Raw genomic sequence first — 14,408 nt, forward strand, 5'->3', positions numbered from 1 at the left:
GGGGAAATGGAGCTGAGTCCAAGAAGATGGATGCCTACAGCTCCTACTCTACAGCTGCTCGAGTTCATCCAACCATTCCCAGCCTGACATGTTCTGGGGCCCCATCCTGGAATGCAGATGGGGGGTCAAAGCCAGGAAGAGAGACTTCCTGCTCTCCAGGAACCTCCACTTGATCCAGTGTCCAGATGCACCCAGCGACCTCCCTGGCTCCAAACCACAAGGGAAGAAGCTGAGATCCTCTGGGTTTGAGGCCCTGTGGGGCAAGAGGAGATGTGTGTGTGGGGGGAGGTAAGCAGGGAGAGAGCTACTGAACAAAGGCAAATGGGAAGAGGGGTGTGGGATGGCCTGTGTGGCCACGTGGGACGGTCTCGGGAGGCCTCAGAGGGAGGACTTGTCTCCATGGGGTGGAGCCTGCGTCTGGGAAGATTAGCATCTGGGTTGAAGGGTTGCACAGGGCTGAGGAGCAGGTGGGGAAAAGGACTGAGGGCATACACTGGGAACGGCTTTGAACCAGGTGGTAGGGGATGAGTGCCAGGAGTTTGGGATTTGGTGTGCTGGGAGTGGGGTGCGGTAGGGGTGGGGAGAAAGTGGTCACGTGGGAATCTGGAGCTATACAGTCCAGGCCTGCGGGGCACTGAGTGGGAGTCAGGCTAGGGAGGTGGACGGGAAGAGGCGGAATCACTGGAGAGTTGGGAAAATGCGGCTCGGGGCTGGGAAGGACTGGCCAGCTGGAGAGGGTCGGAGCGGAGACATTATTGTTCACAAGATCACGTACCTTTGCATCGCAGCAGCATTTATTGAAACACAGATCGAGACAACCCAGAAGGCGAGGCACCCACAGACAGTCATAACAAGAGGGAGACCCAGGAAATGGCCTAACCTTCTCCATCCCACCCCCTCCGCATTGGACAGATTCCCTCTTGCACCAGCAGGGGGCGATCTGGAACAACCATGGAGTTTTCTTTGAAATGTGTCAAGGTGCACTGAATAACAAACCTGTCCAAAGTCAAAAGAATTCTCCCCATAATGGGCCTCTCAACTGGGAGGTCACAGGAGGCATTTGGCTGGAACAGGTTAACTCAGAAGAAGGCAGCCATTCAGAGGGACAAGCAAAACACAAATAAAAATGACCAAGGGGCAAGTGCTTCCTTCCTGCAAAGACCTTCGCAGCCAGGAGAGGGGAGCTGCTGGGGAGGGTGGGGTTCCTTCCTGATTATCAGGTTGTGGGAGGCCTGGCTGGATGGTTAAGCTTATTCCTTGTGCCAGGGGAAGACTAAGCTTCCATGATGTCCAGCCGCTCCAGATGACTGGTAGGGTCCCAGAGAGCTTGGTGAATAATACAAATTGGCCGCGGGTATTTAGAAATCAAATCAGAGTTGAGTGACAGGGCCGGGAATGGCTAACTGAAGCCTGGAAGAGAACCAGGAAACAACTCCCTAAAACATGAGAAGGTGGCGGAGAGCAGCGAAGGGTCTTTCCCTTATGGGAACACATGGAAGATTCTGGAAGCAAGCACACCTTTTCCATTCACACACCACTCTGTGCTGGGGGGACGCAGGTGCGGCCTCCTGACTCTATGCAAAGCGAACCGACCGGCTGCTCCCGCAGCTGAAGCTGGAAGCGCGGGGCTGACAGGGGGCGCAGGAGTCGGGCGCCATCACCGTGACGCTGCCGCCGGTGGCCACGGGGCCAGAGGTAATCTGGCGGCCCGGGGTGGTGCTATAGGTGAGGCCTCCACCGCTGACTCCGCCGCGGGAGCTGCTGACGCCTGTGGGAAGAGAGGGGACATGGAGGGCTCAGTGGCCTGCCATGATGTCACCAACCTGAGGGCAGGTCCTAAGCGGCTCCTGTATTGCAGGAGCTTTCTCCTCCTCGAAGGGATTTAGTGGTTCACGACTCAGGCCCTGTTCCTCGCGGCATCTCAGCCCTTCTATAGGGCAGCGGGGCGAGAAGAAAGTGAGGGCCTCCAGACCCAGAGGGGCCAAGCTGTCCCATCCAGTTTCCCTGGCCTGCAGTTCACAGATGCACCAGTGGAGGGCGCTCAACTCTGCCTTCGTCTGAGTGCTCCCTGTGAGGAGCGGGAGCTGGGGCTGTGGGGGGCATAAAAGTTCTCCTCCCAGGCCAGGAACATTCCAGGTTCAGAGGGTTTGGCTGTCAGGTTCAGATTCGCCCACCAACAGAGTCATTTTTCTAGGAGGGTTTCAAGCAGGTACTTACAGACGTTCACGGAGCCCACGCCTTCGCACAGCCTATGGAGAGAGAAACTCTGTTAAGGCTGGGCACTAAGTTGGGGTTTTTGAGGCAGATGGTTGCTTGGGCACAGGGAGGGCCCTCCTGTGCACAGATCCAACCTCCGAGAGGCAAGACGCGTTCCCCCAAAGTCTGCATTAGATGCTCGCTTTCTTTCTTTAACCATTTTCCGACCACAGAGACAAAAGACCCTCTGCTTTTCTGCAGAGGTGGGTCAGATGTTGAACTCCACTGGTTGCTTCCAATCTCAGTGACCTGGCCCACCTTGGATAGCGCTGATCAGGCTCACAGAAAGGAGGGTTGAAGCTAACACAGCAGCGTGTATGAACGGGCTTGTGGCCAATGAAGAGCTGCAGCACAGAGTGTCCTTACAAAGCACATGCCTTCTGGGCAGGCCAGGCTGCAGCCTCCTGTAAGAAGCTACTAGAAGAGGATGGATTTTAGAGGCACCAGTCTTGGGTTCAGGGCTTGGCTCTTGGGCTTATTAGCTGCGCGGCCACAAGAAAGTCGTTGAACACTGGGCCTTATTTCCTTGTCTTTGGATGGGAAAAACAATACCTACCTCTTTGGCTCGTGAGGATTAAAATGATCAGTTAGCACAGGCCTAGCACATAATAGCCTTCAGTAAATTATTGTTGAAGCTTGGCCTATTCGAGCAGTGAGCAGAGATGCAGCTCACACTTGGGTTCAGGGAAATACACTCCATAGAGAACCAGGGCTGCCTCCTTCTAGACCCCCAGTGTCTTCCTTAGCCCCACCTGTGCTCCTCGCCCTCCAGCAGGCGCCGGTAGGTGGCAATCTCGATGTCCAGGCCCAGCTTGGAGTTCAGCACCTCCTGGTACTCCTTGACCAGGCAGGCCATGTCCTGCTTGGCCTTCTGCAGGGCGGCCTCCAGCTCCGCCAGCTTGCAGCGGGCATCATTGAGAGCTGCCTCGCCCTGCTGCTCAGCTTCAGCCACGGCAGCCTCCAGTTTGGCCCGCTATAGGAAAGGAGACATGAGGATGAGGATGAGAGAGAGAAAGCACACTTTGACTCACCTGAACTGAGGGAACTGGGGGAGGGCTTCCAGAGAAAAGGTAGGTTAACCACCTAGGAACGGGTAGTTAATGGGACTAAGAACCTGAGTGAGGAGATGGGCATTTTTCACCATCTCTCCTTGGTTGGTTGTTGCTGGGTGGCCAGAGAAGGGGACATCAGTGATATGGCTCATGCCAGCTCCAGTGCTGTGTGAAGTGGCAGAGCCCCTGTCACTGCTCAGGGCCCCTGCTTTCTCACGGACACACTGCGAAGCTTGATTAGGGCCAGGTCTTTGCTCTTCTGGGGGGCAAAGGGCCCAGTGCTGCAGTCTGCCTGTGCTGGGTATTCAAGCCCTCCTGGAACGCATACCTGGCACTTGGCATTTTCAATCTCGGCCGTCAGCCTCTGGATCATGCGGTTCAGCTCGTTGATCTCCTCTTTGGTGCGGCGCAGGGTCTCCCCGTGCCGGACCACCGTGGCCTTCATCTCCTCACACTGGGGGAAGCAGAGACACCCCATTCATTCAGGACAACATGGATGATAGCGCAGGTTGTGCAGTGCTCAGCCTGGGCAACCATACATGGCAGCCCTATTCTGCCACCCAAATTGAAATCTGTCCTTTTCTTACCATCCCTAAAGATCCAAATCTCCAGACAAAAGAAAGCTTTGCTAACATACACCTTCCACCCTTCCCACTGCCATGTCTAGGAGGCAGGTGTCCTAGGCCACTCACCTTGCTGCGGTACCAGGACTCAGCCTCAGCCCGACTGCGGCTGGCAACATCGTCGTACTGAGCCTTGATCTCGGCGACAACACAATTCATGTTCAGGTCCCGGCTGTTGTCCATCTTGACGATGACGGAGGTGTCTGAGATGTGGGCATGGAGGATCTGGAGCTCCTGGGGGGGGCAAGAGCCAATGCTTTTGGTTCTGGTGCCTGGTCCTGGCCATGTACTCCACCCCTGGGGGCTGTGTCCACTCCCTGGAGGAGGCACTGGTCATGCACAGCACATGACTCCTACTCCCCTTTATTTGCACACAGCTGCATCATAGGACAATAAAGCCAGAAGGGGCTCTGGAGGCCAGCTGGGGACAGTCCCTGACTAACAAATGGGGAAACCGAAGCCCAGTATGTGATAAAGGCCCGATTCAAAGTCATTCATTAGGGAGAGTTCCCTCCGTGGCTCAGCAGTTAATGAACACAACTAGCATCCATGAGGACGTGGGTTCAATCCCTGGTCCCCCTCAGTGGGTTAAGGATCTGGTGTTGCCATGAGCTGTGGTGTAGGTCACAGATGCAGCTTGGATGTGGCTGTGGCTGTGGTGTAGGACGGTGGCTACAGATCCTATTGGACCCCTAGCCTGGGAACCTCCATATGCCACAGGTACGGCCCTAAAAAGACGAAAAGACAACAACGAAAAAGTCATTCAGCAGGCATTGAATGCTAGGACTCGTGATCTGTCCAGGAATTAAGACCCTTCTCTAACTGGAAACCCCTCCTGTCCCCCCCGCCTCCCACCCCTCCACACATACGCTTTCATATCCATGTAGAGACCAACATACAGGCACACACACTGCAACACACAGGCTCACAGGTGCAGAGAGGCCCAAATGCTCGTGCACACCACAGCCCTTGGAACTTGTGTGCATGTGTCTGTGACAGGCATGCAAGACACCCCATTACATGTGTGTACATGCATGTTCCTTACATGCTTCCATCACTCGAGGGGCAAACATGCACACGACCACCCTCTTCCTCCTCCCGGGGTCTCCACGCCTCCCCTCCCCGCTTCCTGGCTGGTTGGCAGGGCCCCCTCACCTCATCATAGAGGCGCTTCAGGAAGTTAGACTCCTCTACCAGGGTCTCCACGTTGGCCTCCAGGTCTGACTTCCGCAGGTAGGCGCAGTCCACATCCTGGGGGGGGGGCACATGTGTTTGGGGGGGGAGGCCTGGGGAACGTTCCTGTGGGGGGTGTGGTGACCTCCCCCACCCACTTGAGGGTGCCCCTCCCTCCTGGCCCCATGACCAGCCCCCTCACCTTCTTTAGAACCACGAACTCGTTCTCAGCCGTAGCCCGTAGAGCCACTTCCTCTTCGTACCTGGGCGTGGGGAAGACGGGCGGGAGCTGAGAGATCAGGGCTTGGCAAGCATCCCAGCTCCGGGGCAAGCTCTTCCGGGGGGTCCAAAGGGATTAACTCTGTAAACGTTTTCCTGTCCTCTCTTTGGTCTATCGTGTGTGATGTTCGTTTGCTAGCCCTGTCCCAACCTGGCTTATTCCACCCCAGCGCTGCTGCCTCTGCCATGAGATCAGGCAATGCACACTCTGTCATCCAGGGACAAAAATCAGCTGTGCATCCGGGATCCAAAGAGAGCTGGTGTCTCAGACAGGGAGGAACAAGAGAGCTGTGGAACCCCACTGGGTTTCCTTGCTCCCCCAAAGCAGCTCTAAGATCCACCGGCCTCTAAGCAGTTGAGAAACCTACGCCCCCTACCGGCCACCCTCTTGGGAACCGGGCAGCCCCGGGTGGACAGACCAGCAGGAATCTTAAGGAAGGTGCTTCAAGAGGGTTGTGGGCGGAGCCTTCCAAACCCCGCCCCCACCTGTTATCACCCCCCCCCCCACCGGGGGGGGATGTCCCACTCACTTCTTCTTGTAGCCCTCCAGCACCTCCTGCACGTGGTTGAGCTCGGAGGCCAGCCTCCCGCTGTCGGCCTCCACGTGCTCGGCCTCCCGCCTCAGCGTCTCGATATAGCCATTGAACAGAGGCTCCAGGTTGCTCTCACAGCAGCGCTGGTTCTGGTAAAACTGCCACTTGGTCTCCAGCAGCTTGTTCTGCTGCTCCAGGAAGCGCACCTGCAGCCCAGGGTGGGAGAGAGAGACTGAGCCCTGCGAGGAGCTGCGGTCCCCGAGAACTCTCTTTGCCTTGATGCTCTCAGAATAGCCAGGGCCGTCAGAGGGCTGGAGAGCTGAGCCCTGGAGTGCCTGCCACTCAGGGGGCCCTGCTCCCAGCCCCCTAGGAAGGCACCGAGGGAGTGCCTGCCCTTGGACTTGAGGTCAAAGGTCTGATTCAGGTTCCCGGTCTGCCACTGTAAAGGAGCAGTTGTTTAAACTCTGGGTGTTTGCTTTTCTCATTTCCAAAACAGAGGTGATAACAGTACCTTCCTTAATGTTGTGGAGATTTTACAAGTTACTACATGTAAAGTGCTTAGAACAGTTTCTGACCCACAGTAAGTGTTCAAGCAATTTAACTATGACCCTAATTACCAGTTTTACTTCACTTATTCATTTATGCAAAAACACTTATTGAATATTTACTCTGTGGTGCCAGGGATTACTAAAATGTGTGCACACACACACACCACACATACACACATCTTTGTCTTTGTATGTATCGATTTCATTCAATTCTTCACCACGTTAAGGTATTATTTCTCCCAGAGTGCAGAAGGGGAAACAGAGACCCCAAGGTGTGAAATGACTAGCTCATCGTCTCATAATTAGTAAGAGATGGAGTCAGGATCTGATGTCCCCTGAGTCCCCTTTACCTACCCAGCACAGTTGGTCTGAGCAGCCCACGAAACTCCCTCAGCCTCAATTTGCTATTCAAAAAATGGAGATGATAATACCTACCCCATTGGGTCATTTTGAGGATTAACTGAGATCACTAAAGAGTAAGTGATAACAGGAAGGTGTCTTCTGTTGCCCCCTTGCCCCTCATCCCAGACCTCAGAGTTGGATCCTGTCTCCTCTGCCAGAGTGAGACCTTGTGGGGAAGTGGGGGGTGGGCAACATGAAGGGAGGGGCAGAGGTGGCCTCTTTGGGAGGCATCCATGGCAGTAGGAGGTTTCCCAAATTCTGCCCTGCTGGGCCTCCTTCCCCAATCCCAGCTCTGCATCCACGAAGGAGCCTGCCAAGCCTGGCTGGTTCATTGTCACCCTTCCCCGCTTACCGCTGTCCTCGGGAAAGAATGCTAACGGCTAACATTTATCAAGCACTTACTATGTGCCAGCACGTTTCAGGCATAAGCGCATTAATCCTCACACCAAGCTTACCAAGCGGCTTCTGTTATATAGACAAGCAACACGCGGAGGAGGGGCGGAGCCAGGATGGGGCTGCAGCGTGGCTGTACGTAGCGCCTCAGCCACTTCCCCGGGGGTCCCACCACCTGCCTCTTATGCTCCCCACCGTCCCCCACTCTGCCAGCACCCAGTGCTCCGTGTTTCAGCGGCCGCTCTGACAAGCCCACGTTGTCCTGCCTCGGGAAGCACACACGCTTTAGACCACAGACGCCGTTTCAGGACCACTCTGGGCCCCCTGTATTCTTTGCTGGATTCAGATGAGAAAACGGATCCTTCCGCCTGTTTGATCGGTACCTCTCTCCCTCTCCCGTCTGCGATGCTGGCTCCCCTACCGATTGGGACCTTCACGAGGGGAGGGCAGCGCTGGGGCCATCTCTGGACCATCCCAGGCCTGACTGACCTTGTCGATGAAGGCAGCAAACCTGCTGTTGAGGTTCTTGATCTGCTCCTTCTCCTCATGCTTCACGCACTGCGCATTGGGGTCGATCTCCAAGTTGAGGGGCGTGAGGAGGCTCTCATTGACCGACACGGTGGTGATACAGGGCGGGCTGGGGCCGCACACGCCCCCGGAGCGGTACCCGAAGCTGCGGCCACCGGAGCCAGCGCGGAAGCCGCCCACTGCTATGCGGGGCCCACAGGAGCCCAGGGCGGCGGAGACGCTGCGGCTGCCAAAGCCCGTCAGTCCCCGGTAGCAGGACACCCCTCGGTAGGGGGCAGCGCTGATGCAGCAGCGGCTGCCAGTTTTGGGGGCCACAGCCGAGCACGAGCTGAAGGTCCTGGTGACCCCACATCCCTGGCTGATCTTGTAGGAGCGGCACGACATGGTGTTGGTCTGAGCGGATGGAGGCTGAGTGAGCGGGGATTTCGAGAGTGGCAGATGCGCTGCTTAGGAAGCTTCTGGCCCCTCTGATCCTCGTCGGTCCTTTTATTGGTGGGGAGAGCTGGGGTTGGCTGCATGAAAGGAGTGAAAAGCCATTTTATGTTGTTTATTGGCTTGGGGAGTTTGCCAAGCAACTCCCCAGGGACTCATCTTAAAGGTGAGCTCAGTGGCGACTCCGGGCCTCCGTAAACGTATTGAAGATGTTATTAGGTATACTATGCGTTTGCACTTTTCATCTTCAAAGCTCTTTTACATACATTAGGTAATTAATTTTCTCTCAGTCTCCTTGTGAGATGGCCTCAACCCACACCCGGAGACGGACTTGAAATCCCCGGCAGTCTGGCTGGGTGTGGGATAGAGGCTGGGGCCGCGGTCCCCAGGGAGAAGTTTGGGCGGGGGCGGGGTGGGGGGAGGTCCCAGGCTGGTGCGACCACCAGGGGTCATTATCTCTGTCCTCCTGGCTCCAAACGGGATACCTTCTCAAGGAAATGTGTTTCAGGGGCTGATGGATCAGGCGAGCCCAAACCTACTCAGGCAGCACTGGTTGGAGGTGGTTCCCGTCCAGAGGGGTCATTTTGACCACATTCCCAGAGGGCTGGGGCACATGGTCTCTTAGAATCTTCTGGATTCCAGCCTAGACGTTTCTATCCCGGAGCCTTCATTTCTCACCCACAAAACTGCAAACCACTCACCTCTCTGTGGCCACAACAATGGCCCCTTGTGGATAATGAGGAGCCTCCCTTTAGCCACTTTCTCCCACTTGGCTGAGAGGCTGGGAGAACCCTGTCCTGGGACAACCCAGCTGCTATGTGCTTGCTCTGGACACCATCCGTTGGCTGTTTGAGAAGAAACGGGTCCTTTGAGTCTCAGCCCCAAGACCACTAGCCTGGAAGGGGAGGAACTCATCCTGTTTGTCACCCCCAGAATTGTCACCCCTAGAAGAACATTCAGAGACAGGGGTGGGAGGAAGGTGGCTTTTCTTGTCCAAGGACTCTGATTTTTTGCCCTGGAGGAGAGGGGCTCTGGAATCCTGGTTCCTTCTAACCTCCTGCTACTCTGTGTGTCCTGGGGCTGCTTATCAGGATAATGATGGCTATTCTTTAATATTCATTGAACACAAAGAGATGTGATCTTTCCCCCCAGGGAGGCCAGCCAGGCACCTGAAGGGTTAGGAACTTCAGAAGGAAGAGCAGAGGAACTTCCTCTGAGGGTCACAACCCCTCCAGGGAGCCTCCCAGAACCAAATGCTGTCGTGGTGTCACCATTCTATGAATCCTGCCTCAGATGCTCCATGTTCTGTCCTGGCTCTGCCCTTGTGCCCATGGCCAGACCCACGGAGGTCATTGCCCAGCAGCAGGCTGACTGTCTTCTCTCTTCGCAGCCCACATCTGTCCTTCTGAGCAGGGCAGAGACTTGGGGAGGGCAGGGGCAGGTGGCCTCACCAGCTGGCCCCAAATAATCTTCAGATCATAGTCACTCATGCTGAAGCAGCTAGTTTAGCAACCTGGATGATGGCATCCAAGAGGAAACCTGGTTTAAGTTCAGCTTGGACACTGCCTAGCTGTGTGGCTTTGGGGAAGTTCCTAACTTCTCTGAGCTTCTGTTACATTGGCTGTAATGTTTTTTTTTGTGTGTGTGTGTGTGTGTTTTTTTTTTTGCTTTTTAGGGCTGCATTTAGGGCATATGGAAGTTTCCAGGCTAGGTGTCAGATAGGAGCTGCAGCTGCCGGCCTACACCACAGCCACAGCCACACCAGATTTGTGCTACATCTGTGACCTATATCACAATTTGTGGCAACGCTGGATCCTTAACCCACTGAGAGGCCAGGGATCCAACCCACATCCTCATGGACACTATGTTGGGTTCCTAACCTACTGGGCCACAGTGGGAACTCTGTGGGATTCATTCTCATCTTCCAGTGTTGTTGGGAGGTTTAAGTGGACGGCACACAAGAATGTGCTTAGAGGACCAAAACCTTCTGTGTAAAGGAAAGGGACCCTTGCTTTCTGTTAGAAACACCCTTCCCACCCCCTGCACCCCTCACCCAGCAGAGGGTGGGCCTGCTCCTTGCCCCGCCCACCTCCTCTGCACATTTATGATTTCTTTATCCTTTCAAGGCTGCTTTTAATATTTTCTCTAACCTTATTTCACTAGTATAAAAATTTGGGGGTGGAATCTGGGGAGCGCAGGAGATGGTTTCCCAGCCACCACCCTTCAGTGGGGCCCTGCTGGCCTGGGCCCAGGGATATGTTCTTGTGTCTTGGATAGTGAGCTCAGTGGCAGTGGTGTAGACCTAGAGTGTATGGTGGGGTCAGGAGAGATCCAAGCCCTTGGAAATGGGGGGGGGGGCAGCGAGCATGGGAGGTGGATGGGTGGGCCCCCCCTCTGCTCTGCCAGCCTGGAGAGCCCCTTTCTCAACTCCTGGAAGCCTCTACTCTCCTTCAATGGTTGAGAAGAACAGAGGACCCATTTCTGCCTCTTGGTAGCAGAAGGGAGTGGAGGCTTTGTCCCAGAGGGACGCTCCTGTATCAGCTGCCCACCCCCTCCATGTCCTCAATGCACACGCACATGCATGTGCACCTGCACACACACACACACACACACTGGCACACACACTGAAGCCTCTACTCAGCTTGGGCCTGGGCACTGAAAATGTGGGGAGGAGGGGGAGCAGGGCAGGTGGGAGATCTGGGGAAACCGCACTGCTTTCAGAAATAAGCTGCCCATTCAGGAGCAGGAGGACTACTTAGATGGAAGGTGTGAGCCCCTGGGTGGGTGTAGCAGGAGTGAGGGCCGGCCCCGCCCGGTGCAGGGATGTGCTGGGTGAAGCTGGCATCACCGCAGGTGGCGGCTGCTTGGGGAGACTGTCCACGTGGTGCTTCGGATTGAAAGGGCTAGGCTGGAGAAGGAAGCTGAGCCTTACGGGACTGTTCCCAGGTCACATGGGGCAAGTAAGAAGCTCACGGACCAGGCCAGTCTGGCATGATGCCCCCCGGCTCTGTGTTGACCCACAGGACCTGGGTCTGTGCCACCTGCTTCTACCCACGGGAGGATCAGAGAGCCCAGAGCTCCAGCCCATCTCTCCCCAGCACCCAGCATGCTGCTTAGCGAGACTAGAGCTTTGTCTGGGTACTGGGGAGGGAGCTGGACCTCCCCTTACTGGCCTCCTCCTCCTTAACTGCCCCCATGTGCCCTATGCATTCCCCGCACCCCTTTCCCTATGCCCAAGTCTTCTCCCCGGTCACGCCTTGGCCTGGAATGTCCCAGAGCAGCTGGCCACCTCTTCCAGGAAGGCTTCGTGGACTAGTCAGAGGGAGGCTATGATTTCTCCTCCGCTGTCTCAGCACATAGCTCATTAAATGCTCTTCCCAGGTTACTCCAGTTAGCCCCTCCCACACCCTCTCCTCCGGGGCTCTGGCATTCATCACCTCCTTTGCTTGGTCCTGTCCTCTCCCGCCCCCACACCCAACCTCTGGGAATGAACCCATGGTCCTCCCATAATTTAAAAAGCTCCCGGGAGGCCACTTCTTCCAGGAAGTCTTCAAGAGCTAATTGGGCGAGCGAGGTTTTTCTACTCCACCCGGGAATCTCAGGCAGCTTCCACGACTCCCTCTGTATTTCTCCGTTCCTGGGATCCAGCTCTTGGGTTCCCCAGAGGCCTCGTCACTCACACTCACATCCACCCGAGAGGGTCTCTCCTCCTCCCTTGTGTGGCCTAAGTTGGGATGCTTGCTGGGGGCACGTGCTCATCCCACCCCAGGGGCTCACCCCCTCCCTTTCCTTCTGTCCTCTCTACTGAGTGCTTAGAATCCCCCTGCTGCTAGCGGGGCTTCCTGGATTAGCCCAAAGACAGGGGAGTTCTGATACCGTCCTGTCTCGCCCTGTCTGCCCTTAGAGCTGCCGCCTGTTAACCTTTGCAGTTTTGCTTTTTTAAAATTTTATTTTTATTTTTAAAGGGCCGCATCCATGGCATATGGAGGTTCCCAGGCTAGGGGTTGAATCGGAGCTGCAGCTGCCGGCCTACGCCAGAGCCACAGCAACGCGGGATCCGAGCCGCGTCTGCAACCTACACCACAGCTCACAGCAATGCTGGATCCTTCTCCCACTGAGCGAGGCCAGGGATCGAATCCATGTCCTCAAGGATACTAATCAGGTTCATTACTGCTGAGCCACGACGGGAATGGCAACCCTTGCAATTTTGAATACACGTCTGCCTGGGTTCTCAGGAACCTTCTCACTCTCATTCCAGGCTGACTGGTTCTCTGGGATTGACCCTGACCACTCCCCATGGGCAAGGCCTGTCTTGAGCAGGTCCTTGGTTGCTACCCCTGCAGTTTCCTCAAGTTGGGCATCGCCCATCACCTTTGCTGGTCTTCTCCACACTTTTATTATGTGCTCAGATCTATGCCACCTCCTGGTGCTGGGACACAGCCCTTGAGGGGTCTTTTAGCCCAGTGACACTTTCTCTGGCCTTTGCAAGACTTGGGTGTGACTCAGGAGCCTATTTGAGAGGAATGAGGTTGGAGCCACAGGGAGGCGCTGGAGGAACACCAGCCCCTCCCCAACCCGTCTGGGGCCCTGCACTGCCTGTCCTTGTCGTCACCTCTCTCACCTCATCCCCTTGCTCTCAGCACCCACACTGGTCTCCCATGGCTCCTAAGACGCACCTGGCCGCTCCTGACTCAGGGCCTTTGCACTGGCTGGCCCTTGTGCCCTGAATGTGCTCCCCTTTGCCATGTGGCTCGCTCTGTTGCCACCTGTGGGTCTTTGCTCAAATTTGGCCTCTCAAAGGGGATTCCCTCTCATTTCTTCCAAAAATGGCAACCTCTCTTCTCCCTCCCAGAGTGTGCTCCACCCACCTTATTTTGCTCTAATCTACTTTTTTCCCATAGCACTTAACACTTTCTTTCTTTTTTTACACCACCGCCACAGCATCACAGGATCCAAGCCACATCTGCAACCTACACCATAGCTCAAGGCAACGCCGGCTCCTTAACCCACTGAGCCAGGGATCGAACCCACATCCTCGTGGATACCAGTCGGGTTTGTAACCCACTGAGCCACACTTACTTTCTAACAGTCTATGATTGACTTGTTTATTCTATTTCTGGATTATCATCAGTCTCTCCTCTCACCCCAAATAAACTCCATGGAAGTAGGGATTTTGTCTGCGTTGTTCACTGATGGTTCCCAAACACTCAGGACAGTGTTGGAAATATAAGTGCCCGGTAAATACTAAACATTTTTTTTTTTTACTGTAGCTGATTTACATTAGTCTATCAATAATGCCCGGTAAATATTTGTTGACTGGTTGAATATGTAAATGAATGGATATCTTGGAGACTTTGGATATATTATGTTTGGCAGAAAATGCCACCCGTGGGACAGCCTGGCCCTTGAACCCTGTGGAGCACATTTAGTTTGAAAACCATGGGGCTCAGAGCATGGCTTCCTGCTTCAGGCCTGTGATTTTCTGAGCATCTGTGGGAACAAAGACCAATAGAAACAGAATGGTGAAAACTGTGATGGTGGGCTGATCAGTGAGGGGTGGATTTCTTTTCTTAAAGTTGCTAGCCAGTGTTGCAATATTTTGTCCTAAACGCAATTTTGGAGGGGAAAAAAAAAAGTTTTTAAAAGACTCTTAGCTCCCCCGGAGCTGCCAGTATCTTATCAGGGGAATTGAACATCCCTTCTCTTCCAGGGAAGCTGAGGAAGTTGGCAGCCAGCAGAGGGCAGCAAAACCCCACAGGTAGCCCCATAGAGGCTCGGTCCTGCCAGGTTGCAGGAGCAGAAAGGCTAGGGAAGCTGCCTGTCTGTAATCTCCACAACTCTTTGAAACAGGAACTGTTTTCCCATTTTACAGATGAGGCAAGAGGCTTAAGATGAAGTGACAGACAAAACAGCATGGTGGAGATGAGCGTGGGTTCTGGAGTCAGAGTGCCTCTGCTTTGACCTTGATTTTGTCATCTGTCCAAAGAGAAATAAAGTGCTGCAAAAGATTGTTGAAAGAATCACTACATTAAAACATGAAATGCACTTGGAACACTGCTCAGTTCAATCCATGTTGACTATTAGTCTCGCCTGCTATTGCCTTTGGTCCCATACCTGTGAAGTAGAGAACCTGGGATTTGAATGGGGGTCTGGCCACACCCGAGTCCACAGGTTTGAACCTGATGTTAT

The 14,408-nt window shown here is 54.8% G+C and overlaps 1 protein-coding gene across 2 annotated transcripts; it reads right to left on the minus strand.

The window, feature by feature from the left end:
• Nucleotides 1-775: 775 nt before the first annotated feature.
• Nucleotides 776-8,247, minus strand: LOC125130843 (keratin, type II cuticular Hb5). 2 transcript variants are annotated; one of them, XM_047786690.1, is made up of 9 exons: nt 7,749-8,247; nt 5,914-6,122; nt 5,307-5,367; nt 5,087-5,182; nt 4,001-4,165; nt 3,637-3,762; nt 3,009-3,229; nt 2,214-2,249; nt 776-1,761 (listed from the first exon to the last, which is right to left on the minus strand). In XM_047786690.1, the coding sequence occupies exons 1-9, from the start codon at nt 8,169-8,171 to the stop codon at nt 1,575-1,577; spliced, it is 1,524 nt and encodes a 507-aa protein (XP_047642646.1). In that variant the 5' UTR covers nt 8,172-8,247; the 3' UTR covers nt 776-1,574. The 2 variants fall into 2 exon arrangements, with proteins under 2 accessions (XP_047642646.1, XP_047642645.1); XM_047786689.1 differs by having other exon boundaries at nt 776-1,768; nt 2,218-2,249; nt 7,749-8,246.
• Between the last annotated feature and the right edge of the window lie 6,161 nt (nt 8,248-14,408).

Source organism: Phacochoerus africanus, chromosome 7 (genome assembly GCF_016906955.1).
Source record: "Phacochoerus africanus isolate WHEZ1 chromosome 7, ROS_Pafr_v1, whole genome shotgun sequence".
Lineage (NCBI taxonomy): Eukaryota > Metazoa > Chordata > Mammalia > Artiodactyla > Suidae > Phacochoerus > Phacochoerus africanus.